The following is a 13528-nucleotide window of genomic DNA, read 5'->3' on the forward strand; positions in this document are numbered from 1 at the left end:
CCTAGTGCCAGTGCCCCTTTTGGTCCTCTTTGGAGGACCCCGCTCCCTATCAAACCTCACCCTCACCTTCACCTGCACCCTCCCCCAAACCCTCTCCTTCACCCTCACCTGCACACTCACCCAAACCCTTTCCTTCACCCTCACCCTCCTCACCCTCTCCATCACCCTCACCCTAACCCTCCACTGCACCCTAGAGGCTGAATTATACTTCTGCAACTACAATTGCGGCTGGCCACGCGGTCGGATTGACGCTTTTCCGTACGCCAGAACAGCAGGTGGCGCAACGACCGTAGAGTCGACATGCACACCGACGTTCACCGATATCTCCCTCCAGGAATTCACCTCCATCTGCGTGTCCTTATACCCCGTCAGACGGCAGGCTGAAGAGGTCCGCAAATATGAGCATTTAAATAAATGCTCATATTTGTGGACCTCTTCAGCCAAACGTTCTTCAACGGGATCCATTGTTTGTGTTTCTGCTGTGGCTTTTAAAAACAGCGGTATTATGCTATGAAACCGGAAATGCGAGACTCAGAAAGGACGTGGTTAGCAGACCAACCACAACCTTGTGGGCTTGCGTTGCTTTGACGGATAATCCTTAATTTGGGGTGACTCACGCAAGCACGCAAAATGGCCGATTTGATCACGCAAGGTCGGCCATGCGTGTCTTGCGTGCTTGCATCTCTGCGTAAAACCAGAGGCTGATTTATACTTGGCTGATTTATACTTGGCCTAATTAGGCTGATTTATAATCAGCCTAAACACTCACTCTGTCCCTCACCTTCACCCCTCATGAAATCATTTTGGAGCTGAGGCCAAGTCTCAAGACTGCATGGCTCTTCTTCATAATTCTAAAAATAAGTGCAACATTTTATCCTTAGAATTAATTTACTTTACATGGAACCTCAGCACATGTAAAATCATTACAATAATCAACACAATTTTAATGTCTTTTATTGGATTTTATTTACAACATGGAACATTCAGCAACAGTGTTTTGGCGCTGCATGGATGGGCATGTTCATCTACAGGAGTGTGCACTTTGTCCTCGGGCTCCCTCCACCTCCCTCACTGGGGTCTTCTGCTCCACCAGCTGTAAAATGCACAGCCTTTATGCTGGAAAGTGACAACAAATACTGGTGATGAGGCATACATGTGTTGAACTGACAAAGCTAAAGCTTAAGAAACCAGCAATGCAGGAAAATGTCAATACAAGTATCTCAAAAGAAGAGCGCTTGAGTAAACATACGCTGTTACTTTCCACTACTGGTTTTACTGGTTTTAGTGGTGTAGTCCTCACCAGATGGACGTGTGCAGCCTTGTAAGGGCGGCAGGCTTAACCTCTCCAGACAATAGTACATGCAAAGTATTGTTAATATGTTACCTAGTGGGAGGACGTTTTGCTCAAAGTATCCCGTCATGTCCATGTTGCCGGCGGCCCGGTACTGCCCGACCACAAACACCTTCTTGCCATCGGTGGCCAAGCCGACGCCCAGTTCAGTGCTGTCCTTCCACACCACCTGAGTGAAGTGACCTGCAGGAGGGATCCAGCGGAGCGGTGAGGTCAGGGTGGGGTTAGATGCCGTCTGTCAATGTTAATGCATCATCTAAAACTACATACAACTTACATGAGAACGTAACGTTGCTTTTCCCCCCCATTTAACTTTTATAACAAATTATAACAGAGCATCACAAGGTTACTTAAGTTATTCCAATGAATCTTTATGTAATGCACATTTTCGTGACGCAGATAGGCCCATGCATATATCTAACATGAACTTTGTCACGGACATTCAGATTTCTGTTTATGAACCTCCTTGTTTTACCAGTATTGCTGCTGAATCCAGGGCTGCTCCACTTGTAATCCTTAATCTCACCGTACCACGAATCTACAGCTTCTTTCCCTAAAGTGTAACAAAAACATATTACAGAATGAGCATATAATGAACATCTGAATTGGTGGTTGAAGTTTAAGTTTCTTAAAATGATTCATCTTTGATTTATAAGATAAGGACAGTTTTTTTCTGTCTTTCCTTATAAATCAATCATATTGGAGTAATTTTTACATTTACATTGACTGCATGGCAGGATGAAGGGCTGTAAGGAAAGGGCTTGGCTCTACATGCACCTGTCAGTTTGATGGGTGCTGAGCTGCTCTTATTGTAGATGTTCTCTCCGTCCTTGGTGTCACTATGCTGCAGGGCGCAGATGGCCAGCAGGTGATCGGCCCATTTCTGCGCTGCAGCCGTCAGCTCGCTGCTGAGCGTCATCGGCGGCGTGTTGTGCTTCATCCTGTAGGCGTTGTGGGTTTCCAGGAACTCCTTTTGAAAGCTTTCATCTGTTGAAAAATACATTATCAATTGATGAGCTTTAAGTGCTTGGGTACATTGTTGTTGCTTCTATTCTTTGTTTTTTTCCATGTCATGAGCCTTAAGCTTATTTAAAGCGCGATACAAATAAAATGTACTATTATTATTAACATTCTAAGAGAAAAACATGTCTTGTGCAATCACTGAGGCTGGCGTTTCCCAACATTGTGGGTGCAGACAAGATGAATCCTGCCTTGTGATATTATGTGCATCTCCTCAATAATAATGTCTTGTGTGTTCTTTCTAGAAAATGATCCCTGAGCTAACAATGCACTCACCTGCCATTGTGTCTGGGATTATGAATGCTGAAATGAAATGAGAACAGTTCTAAACAAAGACACAGCCCCAACAAATTGAAAAAGACAAGAAAACATGCCTTGAAATGATTACAAATGAAACTACAAACATGTTGTGAAGCAGGTCTATGTTATCAGCAGCCTGTGAATGCAGTGATCGCCACTCACCTGGTCACGTTCTGGAGGGATGTGCTGATCAGATACAGGTTGCTTTGCTGTCTTGAAGTCTGTATTTATACACATGAGCCGGCCCTCTCCCTCCTCGTATGTAGGAGGAGACCGACAGCCAGCCCTTATGTTTCACCGTGCCACTTATCCCGGTTGAACATGCTTCTCGTGCTCAGTGTTGTTGTTTTGCAGGATGTTACACATTCTTCACATGCGTCTAAATTCCAAGAGTTCTTTGATTGGGATATCAATGGCTCTCCAGATATACCATGTAGTAATGAGTAGATGTTTCTGTGTTAATCCACAGATAATAACAGCATGCATTGCTCAGTATGGGTTACAACCATGGACTTAGCTGTCCTTCAACCAAAAGCAATTAATAAGGCAATTAAAGAGCCGCAGACAGTTGTTTTGCAGAATAAATAAAGAGAGCGCAGATGAGTCAAGCCTCGTTCCGCTCTGTCCAACAGGTTGTGGGACGCCGCCTCCAGTAAAGCACGGTTTGCTTCCTGCCACCCGGCGGCAGTTGTCTACAGCTCACAGGTTGAGACCTGAATAAACACGGGCCAACGGAGGACTTCAAACGCACATGGATCTCATTAGCCCACAATTCAACACTTCACTCACATCAACCCCATGCTTATGTTTACCACAAATACAGCAAGTGGCATCCTAATCATACTGACATGATGGGTTGCTCACTTCAGAGATTTATTGAGAACTATCACTACATAACCTTTATTTTTAGATTATGAGACCATGATAAGCATTTAAACTGTGACTCAGTGGCAGAGCGGGTCGTCCTTCAATCAGAGGGATCGGGGGTTCGATCGCCATCGCTGCTGTTTGAAAGGGTGAATGTTAGTTGTCCTGATGGGCAGGTGGTACCTTCTTTGTATGCATGCACATTCTGCTTTGTCTTGGATTTCATTTGCTAGTCAGAAGGTTAGAAGACTTTATTTGCATGTCAGACGACGGAAGGATCCTGTTATGATGTGTCTCAGATTGTTTCTTTAATGTCACCCGTACCTAAGTATAGAATGCATACATTCCTCGGTTGTGTGAATGGAACCTGTCATCTGAAGGGATGTAAAGAGTCGTCAAAGAATATGAAGGAAGCTCAGCTCCTCCGCCTGAGGGAGCTGTAAAATGTCCCTTTATGTCTGGTGTGATGATAGCTGTGTGAGTGGCATTGTGCAATACTGATCTCACAGTGTGTAATTTGACAGAATATCATGTTTGTATATGTCAGAGCTCTCTCTGCCTTTAACCATTAGAATTCCTCTCCCCTTAACGTTGGCATACACCGACACGTGCTTACTCAGTTTATAAATCAGACTGATGTCTTTCAGTCTTGCTTTGTGTGTGTTCACTGTTAATTAAATGTCTTTGTGTTAGCATGCTAATGCTAAGATGGCGAACATAGTATCAACATTATACTAGATGGGAAAAATTACAAACTTCTTACCGTTCTTTTTTTAAATACTCGTGACACTCATTGCCCCTTAGGTTATTTGCAGCAACATTTTTTTTTTTGTACAGATAGAACTTTATTTGCAAAAGTGATTGCACATGTGTTTGTCTGATGGAAAAACCATGTGTTACTTGAAAGGTAATTCAATTTTCTTTATTCTATTATTTAAAAAAGTACGCATGAAGAATTTTGTTGGGGCGACATTTTTCTTCCTCCAAAGTGGGGCGTGACAGAAAAGGTTTGAGAACCACTGGTGTATGGCAACGTCAAGGGGAGAGGAATGGTAGTGGTTAAAGGCAGAGAGAGCTGTGACACATACAAACATTATATTCAAATTACAGCTATCATCACACCAGACATAAAGGGCCATTTTACAGCTCCCTCAGGCGGAGGAGCTGAGCTTCCTTCAAGGTCTTTTGACGACTCCTTACATCCCTTCAGATGACAGGTTCCATCTTTGGACACAACCGAGGAATGTATGCATTCTATACTTAGGTATGGGTGACATTACAGAAACACTCCGAGACACATCACAACACGATCCTGTCTGTCGTCCGACATGCAAATAAAGTATTCTAACTTTCTCACTAGCAAATGAAATCCAAGACAAAGCAGAATTTGCATGCGTACCATGCAAGATGCCACTTGTCCATCAGGACTAACTAACATTTAACAGTCACACACTGCAGGGATTACCTACAGGAGCAACCTATAGTGTTAGTTAATCCTCTGATTAAGGACATCCCTGCTCTATCACTGAGCCATAGTCGCTCTGAGTCACGGTTTGTTTTGATGCTGGTTGTGGCAGGAGGGTAACTACATGAATTACTAATGGAGCAGGTCTGTTTTGCTCTTTTTATGGTTCTGGATTGGTTGTGTGGGAGTGAATGGAGACTCTCCTCTGTCTACTGACATGTTAGTGCCCCATCTCTACTCTTCCTCTTCTATAATTACATTGTTTAGAGATGATACAAAGGAATATGTTCTTCCATGCGGCAGACCACCGATGCCACCATGGAAGAACTGGTACATGCAGCCAGTGTCATCGCCACCGCCACAGAGGATCAAAGAGTTTTTGCCTTCATTTTTTATAAAATGTCCTTAACGTTGTGCCTATTAGCATTTGTTCAATGTTTCCCAAACCCAGCCTTGTCACATCCTTGTGTGTCCCATTTCTAAGACATTGCATTTGAAACAGTTTAGTCATAGCCCTCAAACAAAGAAATGTTTGCGCAACATCTGAAATTGGACACGTATAAAGCCTGAGATTTAGACATCTGTAAAGGCTGACACTGATACCTGTGTTTTTTTAAAGTTATGATGCTGATGGTTTGGGACAATATGTATCAGTAAATAGGATTAAGAGGGGTTCATTTCTCCAGAACTGTAATACTTTGTTTTAATTTGGATACGTTTAGTCCACCATGTTCACTGCCATGTTTCTACAGTAGCCCAGAACGGACAAACAAAACAATGGCTATAGAATCTTTTTTTTAGAAGTTGTATCCTCAGGTCTCTGTGAGGTTTCTTCCTTTTTTTCCACTACATTTTTTATGGGAGTTTTTCCTCTTTTTGTTGAGTTAGAAATAACACAAGTTTCCTTTCAGAATAGACTCATAAAACGTTTCTGTTGCCATTAAACTACATTATCGCATGTTTTGCACCAGGCTGTGGCTCAGAGTCACAGCGGTTCAATCAAAGGTGTAGCAGTCTGATCGCCGGCTCCTTCAGTGCATTTCTCTGTCACTATGAACAGTTAGTTAGTCCTGATGGACATGTGGCTCCTTGGCCATGTTTGATTGGGTGAATGATGATATGTTGTGGGAAATAGGAGCAATATTGAAATTGCTCTGTTTGCAAGAATGGGGAACTCCTCGGCAACAGTCAACCAGAAACTGCCCAAAGGTAGATCAGCAAAGCTCAGGTTTAACAGTCTCGTCTCAGAGGACTTCACAGTCACACGACATCCTCACACCGGATCAGAAAAAACTCCCCCCAAAAAAACCTTTAAAATGTCGACAGTACTGGAAAAGTACTGGAACATAGTCAATGAATCAATTAGTTGATCAACAGAAAGTTAATTGGAAAATAATTTCATAATTATTTAAGTCAGTTTTTATGCACACAGATCACATAGTTCCAACTTCTCAAATGTGAGGGTTTGCTAATTTTCCTTTTAATTATTCTGATTTATTTTTTATCAATCTTGAGGTTTGGACTGATAATGGAAAACATAAACAGTGGGTTAATTCTACATTCAAGATGTTTTTACTGTTATATGCACAAATAAGACAGTTATTCAATGATAAGCTTATTTTGCTTGTCCTTCTAACACATAATTACAATAAACTTAAGCTAAAAAAATATTAAGTAATTAATTAAGTTAATTCATAATGGCAGCATTTATTTGCAATCAAATGCAACAGTATACTCTAATATTAATACTTTTACTATTAATAGATACAACTAATCAAACAATTTAAGTACATTTCCTAGATACACATACCTTTATGTATTAGATGAAGAACAGCGTAGTAGAGCTTAATTGCATTAACTTTACAACAAGCTTACAATCATAAAAAAAATATGCAAGGTAAGTATAACACACCAACAATAATAACCAATGATGCATAACTCTGAGTTCATCCTTTCAAATGTTAGCTGTCCCTGTCCCGGTTGTGATTGGTTGGTTCACACAAAGTGACATTGATGAGCACATCTTTGAAATAACTAAATAGCCAGCTTGTCAAACCCAAACCTGTCTGTCCCTGCTGCTGCAAAACCTTCCAGCACTTGAACTGGTATCACTGGGCTCACTGGTGTGGGCTGGTGTGTACAGTGGGCTGACATGCTTGTGTTTGTACACTGGGCTGCTCCTACGGCGCAACAGGACTTCTCTCTGATGGCCAGGCTGCAGTTGGAGGCATATTCAAAGCAAACACTCATAGCACATAGCAAACACACATCTGGCCCATAAGTCCTGTGTTTGCCCCTTCTAACTTTGTCGAGTTGGAGTTAATGACCCCTTGCTCTGTAACCTTTACTGTGTAGATTAGAGGGGCATGCAGAACTCTGACATGAAGCCTGAGGTTAAGCTCACATCAAAGACTCATGGCATGGCGTCCATACTGAGAGGTTATGATGTGCATGTTGCAGCATAAGGACACTTTCCTTCTTGAAAACCCACAAGATCTTTGTATAACGCTTGAAATGTGAGATTCACACTGCATCAGATAGATGTAATGTATGAGATAGATGTAATGTACTGTAAAGCATGAGATACATTCAATGTAATGTGTGAGATAGATGAAATGTAATGTAATGCATGAGATAGATGTAATGTAATGCATGAGATAGATGAAATGTAATGTAATGCATGAGATAGATGTAATGTAATGCATGAGATAGATGTAACATAATTAGGGCTGCAACAACGAATCGATAAAAATCGATTAGCAGCGCCGCAGACTGAAGGTCCAGGAGCTTCTGCAGCGCGCTGTACCTTCTCGTATGTCACTGCATAGTCGCGTTGCGTGTACAGTAACTTAGCAGCTAGGCTAACCGTTGTCGTTAGCTCGCTAGCTAGTCGTTCATTCCCCGTGTTTGAGCTGTTGGGTTAGATAACGTTTTCGTTTTAAAATACCGCGGAGGCTTCAATAGAAGCAACGTGTAAATATCTCCTCTGAGGTGCAGAACACAGACCTGCGCTCAACAGTCTTGATATAATGTGGCTTCATGCAGAGGAAGTGTTGCTGGGATTTGTAGTTCCATATCTAATGAAAAACCTTTGTTTAGGTAGGGTGCAGTCCGTCAAGTTATCCGTTGGTACATTGAATGATTACTTCTGGAATAGCATCTCTTGTTCTCGGAGTTCTGAGTGTGTACTCTGTGAGTGTGCATGTTTGTGAGTGTGTGTCTGTGCATGTCTGTGAGTGTGTGTGTCTGCATGTGTGTGAGTCTGCATGTGTGTGAGTGTGCATGTCTGTGAGTGTGTGTGTGTGTCTGTGCATGTGTGTGAGTGTGTGTGGGCATGTGTGCGTCGGTGAGTGTAGAGAACAAGTTCTGACAAATCCTGTTAAGTTTTCTGATTTGTATTTCTTTATTTTTTTTATGAATTCTTTATTGTTAATAATTAATTAATAATACATTTGCACAGTTAGTTCTGTTTTGTAATAAAAGGTTGCAAATTAATGCTTTAAAATTATTATTTTTTTATCCGATTAATCAATTAATCGAAAAAATAATCGTTAGTTGCATCCCTAAACATAGTGTAATGTAATGCATGAGATAGATGTAACATAATGTAATGCATGAGATAGATGTAACATAATGTAATGTAATGCATGAGATAGATGTAACATAATGTAATGCACGAGATAGATGTAACATAATGTAATGTAATGCATGAGATAGATGTCAGGTTTACCCTTCTTTGTTTTTAATGAAGTGCTCTTTCTTCAAACAAAGAGGCATAATGCATGCAATACTTTGAACATATAGACATACTTATAAAAGCTTCTAAAAGTCCACAAACAGTGACTGGAGTGGCTCATAAATGTTTTATTGCAAACCACTCAGTAATTATACTCATTAAGACTCCTTTTTCAGTCATGGAGTTATATGTGTAGCAACTATAGAATGACTCTAGAATAACATTATAATAACATATCACACATTGCGTGGGAGGGAGGGAGCTGCCATCAATGAACTTTTTGCTGCATTTGCACATATTTAGGGATTTGGCAAGTAAATGCTTTTGCAATAATTAAAACGAATGAAAAGAAACAGCAAAAATGCTTCCAGCAATCACCAACTAAACGACATCACGTATAGTATTATATGGTACTCATATTCAAAGGTTAACCTTTCAACTTAAAGAAGAACTACGGCCATTTTGAAAGTTTATTTTCTAAATCTAAATATTACTAAAACTGCTCATACACAATGAATTGGGAAAGACAGATGACATTAAAATCCCGTATATAAAAAAGAAAACAGACAATCTGTGTGTCTGCCAGTCACCGTCTGAGGAGCAGCTCCACGAGCTGTTTCCACCCAATAGTGTTTCCTGAGTCCAGCGTATTTTCATTGTCACTGGGACGTGATGCTTCAAACGCTCCGAGAGCTGAGTGTTTGGTGTTTTCTTCTGGTTGAAAACTTTTCTACTTTGATTAAAACGCTGTCAGCCACTTTTTACCCAGTCGTCTAATCACAGCGGAGAATGGGCGGGACAGATAGCCTGTACACAAAGACATGACCTAATCATGTTTTATGGTGAGGATGTAGTGGTCTTATTGTGGAGCTTGGATGGCTGCTACAGCTACATCTGAGATCAGTGGGGTTGGTGAACATGTCAAAAGCTATGCTGGCGTTAAAAACAGAGCAGGGAGTGTTATCACAACAGGAATAAAAGGTTATCGGGAAAATAAACTCCTTTATTCAGTGAATGATCTTGCTCGTTTGTTCACATCATGCTTCCCATTCTATGTTTTCTTTACATTTCATCTTAATGTTCTTTAATAGTTTTATACTTAACTTAACTTGGTGCTTATCCCTAATCTCCTGTCCTTAACGCACTTCTGCAGACTCTCGGTTTGTGAGAGAAAAACAAATACCAGTTGACAGCTTTTGGCCGTTAAAGCCTTTAGCTCTCAGTGAAACACTTAAAAGCATTCTCAGACTCTAGTAAACACACCCAGCTATTTACAAGATGTAGGCTACTATATAATTGAGTTGTTATGTTTATGCTTTAGATTTTCTTTACATACTATGAAGTCCGCAAGTAATTTAAATAACGAAGATGCAACTGCTGCAGCTGCACAGGAACCATGAATCTGTGAGGGGTCCAAATATAACCCTCACACCCCGGGGACACTGTGAGTCCACTCGGAAGCGGCGACGTACACAAACCACGTACACAAGCCATGCACACAAACCATGTACACAAGTCATGTACACAAACCACGTACACAAACCACGTAGAGGCCTGCACCGGCCATCTGGCATGCCGACCAGTGTAACCTGACGTGCCTTTTGGCAACACAACAGTCTTTTTTGTTTTATTTGGTCCATAACATATAAATATATATTTAATGTGAAACCTGACAAAAGTAAATGCAGCTCGGTGTGAGAGACAGTGGCGGCTGGTGACATCTTATTTGGGGTGGGCGCAGTTGGGCGGCGCGGTTTAAATATCACTCCACAATGAGAAGAAAACAGTTTTTGAGTCGAATATTCTTAAAAAAAACAAAAAAAACTCCTTTATTTCAAGAAAACAGCTCAACACTGTCCAATTACAACTACCGACGAACTGCAACTTTGGGCATGAGAGGTTCAGAGCAGAATAGTTTAAGAAACATTGGGTTGGGTGGGGGCGAGAGAGAAGCGACGGTGACAACGACAAATACGCGCCGCCGGACGGCTCCAGTCCTGCCTGTCATTACATCTTACCCGGATACAACACATGCAACAGATATGTTTTTCTGATTGGCTGTAGCCCATTTCTTTTCTTGTTTTTGATTGGCTGATGAGTGGCTCCTCACGGGGGGGGGGGCGCGCTTGATTCCTCCGTGGTGAGGGCAGCGCGCGGTCATGTCTGAGCGCTGCGGCACATTAAATAGCCTGGAGTTTTTTTTCAGCGTGAGAAATACGATGTGTGGCGGGAGGGCGTGATTTAAGACCGAAATGCGTGACAGTCACGCTCAATGCGGGACACTTGAGAGCCCTGAGATGCTAATAACCTTTGACTTCAAGCATTGTTGTGGCTGCAGACAAAAAAACTATGTTTTGTGTGTCGTGATGGCTTATCAACAGACAAAAGGCCAGGAGCCACCTTGGTGCTCTAGCCTGGAGCTACAACACAAACACATGCACAAACTAACTTGTTGGGGGTTGAATTGGTATTTTAGCTAAAGTTATAGTCTGATATGATATCCACCCAAATCTAATAATGTCCAACATGCGTTCTGTTGTGGGAAAGATAAAACATTAAACTCGAACACAGGCATTTGCTGATTTTGACACTCACCTCTGCAGCAATCCTTCCAAGCTTATTAGCATCCAGCTAACCAGCTCCGGTTAGCACATAGGCCTGAGAAGCTCCGGATGGACGTCCTCCCGCGGTAAGTGCTTTACTGCTGGGTTTTTTAATCCGGACGTTCGGGTCCAACTCTTTCAGCCTCTTCTTGTCAACATCTGATCGTGGATTAAAATATGTTTCGCGTAGAGATACCACAGAGTTTTCAGTCGCCATGTCTCTGCTAGCTATGTTGCTCACGTAGCTACGTGGGAGCTATCCAGGAAGTGAGGGAATGATACCGGTCTCTGATTCGACGAATAGTCCAGTCACGCTGAAATAAGAAGCGATGTCATTGGCCAGGGCGCAAACGTTTGCGCCAGGAGATTCCAGTTTCATCCGCCAATGAGAAGCTCTCCTTGCCGTAACTACAGTGAAAAGTTTGCTCGCTGCCACAGACTCCAGTTTGTCCGGCGCCCGAGAAAGAGGGAGGGGCTTTTCTCAGATGAATATTCATATTTGGTCACGTTTAATTTAAGTGGTTGTAAACAGGAGCTTACGGTCTCCCACACACTTATAGCGCGTCAACACGGGATGTTTCCTATTTAAATTATTTGGTACAATATAATGTTTTATGACGATATATTATTATTATTATTATTATTATTATTATTATTATTATTATTATTTCTTCTTTTTTTTAAATCTCAAAATGTTAAGAGAGGCGGCGACCTAGCGCCCTCTATTGACGCACCGCCACTAGTGAGAGAGTGTGTGTGCTTGTGTGCGTGATTGTGTGTACATGTGTGTGCGCGCGCGTGAGGTGTGCGTGCGAGTGTGCTTGAGTGTGTGTGTGTGTGTGTGTGTGTGTGTGTGTGTATGTGAGTGAGTAGTGGTATGTAGTATGTGTGTGTAGGAGGAGCTGGGGATCTGATCGTCACAGCTGAATGACAGCGGGAGAAGAAAAATCGAACAATATCAGAATCAGCTTTAATGGCCCTGTACATTTTCAAGTACATGGAATTTGACTCCGGTATTTTCTTTGCTCTTCGTACATCTACAAAAGATAAATATAAAAGACAAAAAAAGAAGACATTAAGAAAACAGAAAAACAGTAAACAGTGGTCCAGAAAGTGCAGTTAGTGCAGGTGGAAGTGTCTGGATAATTGTTCATGAGACTGATGTGTTTCCAGGTGTGGAGCCGCCTATGTGCTGCCTGCCTTCCTCCTGTGTTTTATATTTTGATATTTACTGGAGTTTACCTTCAATACAACCAACAGAGGGAAACGCTCAGTCATCTCCATCCAGCTGCAACCTTTTTTTTGGTCAAAAAGAGCAGCGTTAACCCTTCATCCATCGCGGGGCTGTCAAAGCAAGAAACGGGAATAAATAGAAACAAGGCATCTGTTAAAAGTTTAGCTCAAAAAGACGTTGCTGCATCCCTCGTAATAAAGTTTAGTTGAGTAACTTTCAGCTGAGAGGAGTCGGTGGGCTCAGGATCAGAGTGGATCAGAGTGCAACATGCCGTGAATTTAATGGCACCTCACATTAAAGTACTCAAGACACTCTATATGGTTAAAACAATATATTAAACAAAGAGGAATAGTCAATGGAGGAATCTGGAGAAACACCTTTTATAACTGTGTTTTCTGATTGCAGCATGTCTCAGCCAGGTGTCCCAGCATGCAACAGAGCTGAAGAGATCTGGGTGAGGAGACTGTGTAGACTTTAGCCTTTAGTTTAAATGCCTAATGGTCTCATAATGTAGAACATGATTTTTGCATGTATCTTTTATCAAACAGCTGATCTAGGTGCTATAAATACTGAAGATATCAAAACTCTCCATGAGACCAGAAAACTGACAAATTAGCGCAGACTGGGCTTTTTCAGGAGGCGAGCTGAGGGAGACAGGCACTAAGACAGATTAAAGCGTGTAAATATATAAGATATATGATGAACCTAATAAAATACACAAATATATAAATACACAATTGGTGACGGATAATCTAAAAAGATGCTGGACAATAGTAATAAACTACAAGCAAAGCCTGTAGATTATGCTGGAGGCTAGGAAAACACATGGCATTCAAGTATGGGAGTCCAAAAATAAAATGCATAATACAATAATTCAATCCAGCCTTGCATGACTGTACTTGAAAACAACAACAGTTACCACTAAACACATAATTGTGAGCTGACACTGACA

At 41.6% G+C, this 13528-nt stretch overlaps 1 protein-coding gene across 3 annotated transcripts; it reads right to left on the minus strand.

Moving 5' to 3' along the window:
• Positions 1-974: 974 nt before the first annotated feature.
• On the minus strand, positions 975-11500 carry LOC137804954 (Golgi-associated plant pathogenesis-related protein 1-like). Of its 3 annotated transcripts, XM_068604495.1 has the most exons (6): positions 11335-11500; positions 2648-2674; positions 2129-2338; positions 1827-1904; positions 1385-1534; positions 975-1093 (listed from the first exon to the last, which is right to left on the minus strand). In XM_068604495.1, the coding sequence occupies exons 2-6, from the start codon at positions 2652-2654 to the stop codon at positions 1026-1028; spliced, it is 513 nt and encodes a 170-aa protein (XP_068460596.1). In that variant the 5' UTR covers positions 2655-2674; positions 11335-11500; the 3' UTR covers positions 975-1025. The 3 variants fall into 3 exon arrangements, with proteins under 3 accessions (XP_068460596.1, XP_068460594.1, XP_068460597.1); XM_068604493.1 differs by lacking the exon at positions 11335-11500 and having other exon boundaries at positions 2648-3708; XM_068604496.1 differs by lacking the exon at positions 11335-11500 and having other exon boundaries at positions 995-1116; positions 2648-3708.
• Positions 11501-13528: the final 2028 nt, after the last annotated feature.

The sequence above is a fragment of the Clinocottus analis genome, unplaced genomic scaffold (assembly GCF_023055335.1).
Source record: "Clinocottus analis isolate CAN_PGR_092001 unplaced genomic scaffold, fCliAna1.0.p SCAF_7, whole genome shotgun sequence".
Classification (NCBI taxonomy): domain Eukaryota; kingdom Metazoa; phylum Chordata; class Actinopteri; order Perciformes; family Cottidae; genus Clinocottus; species Clinocottus analis.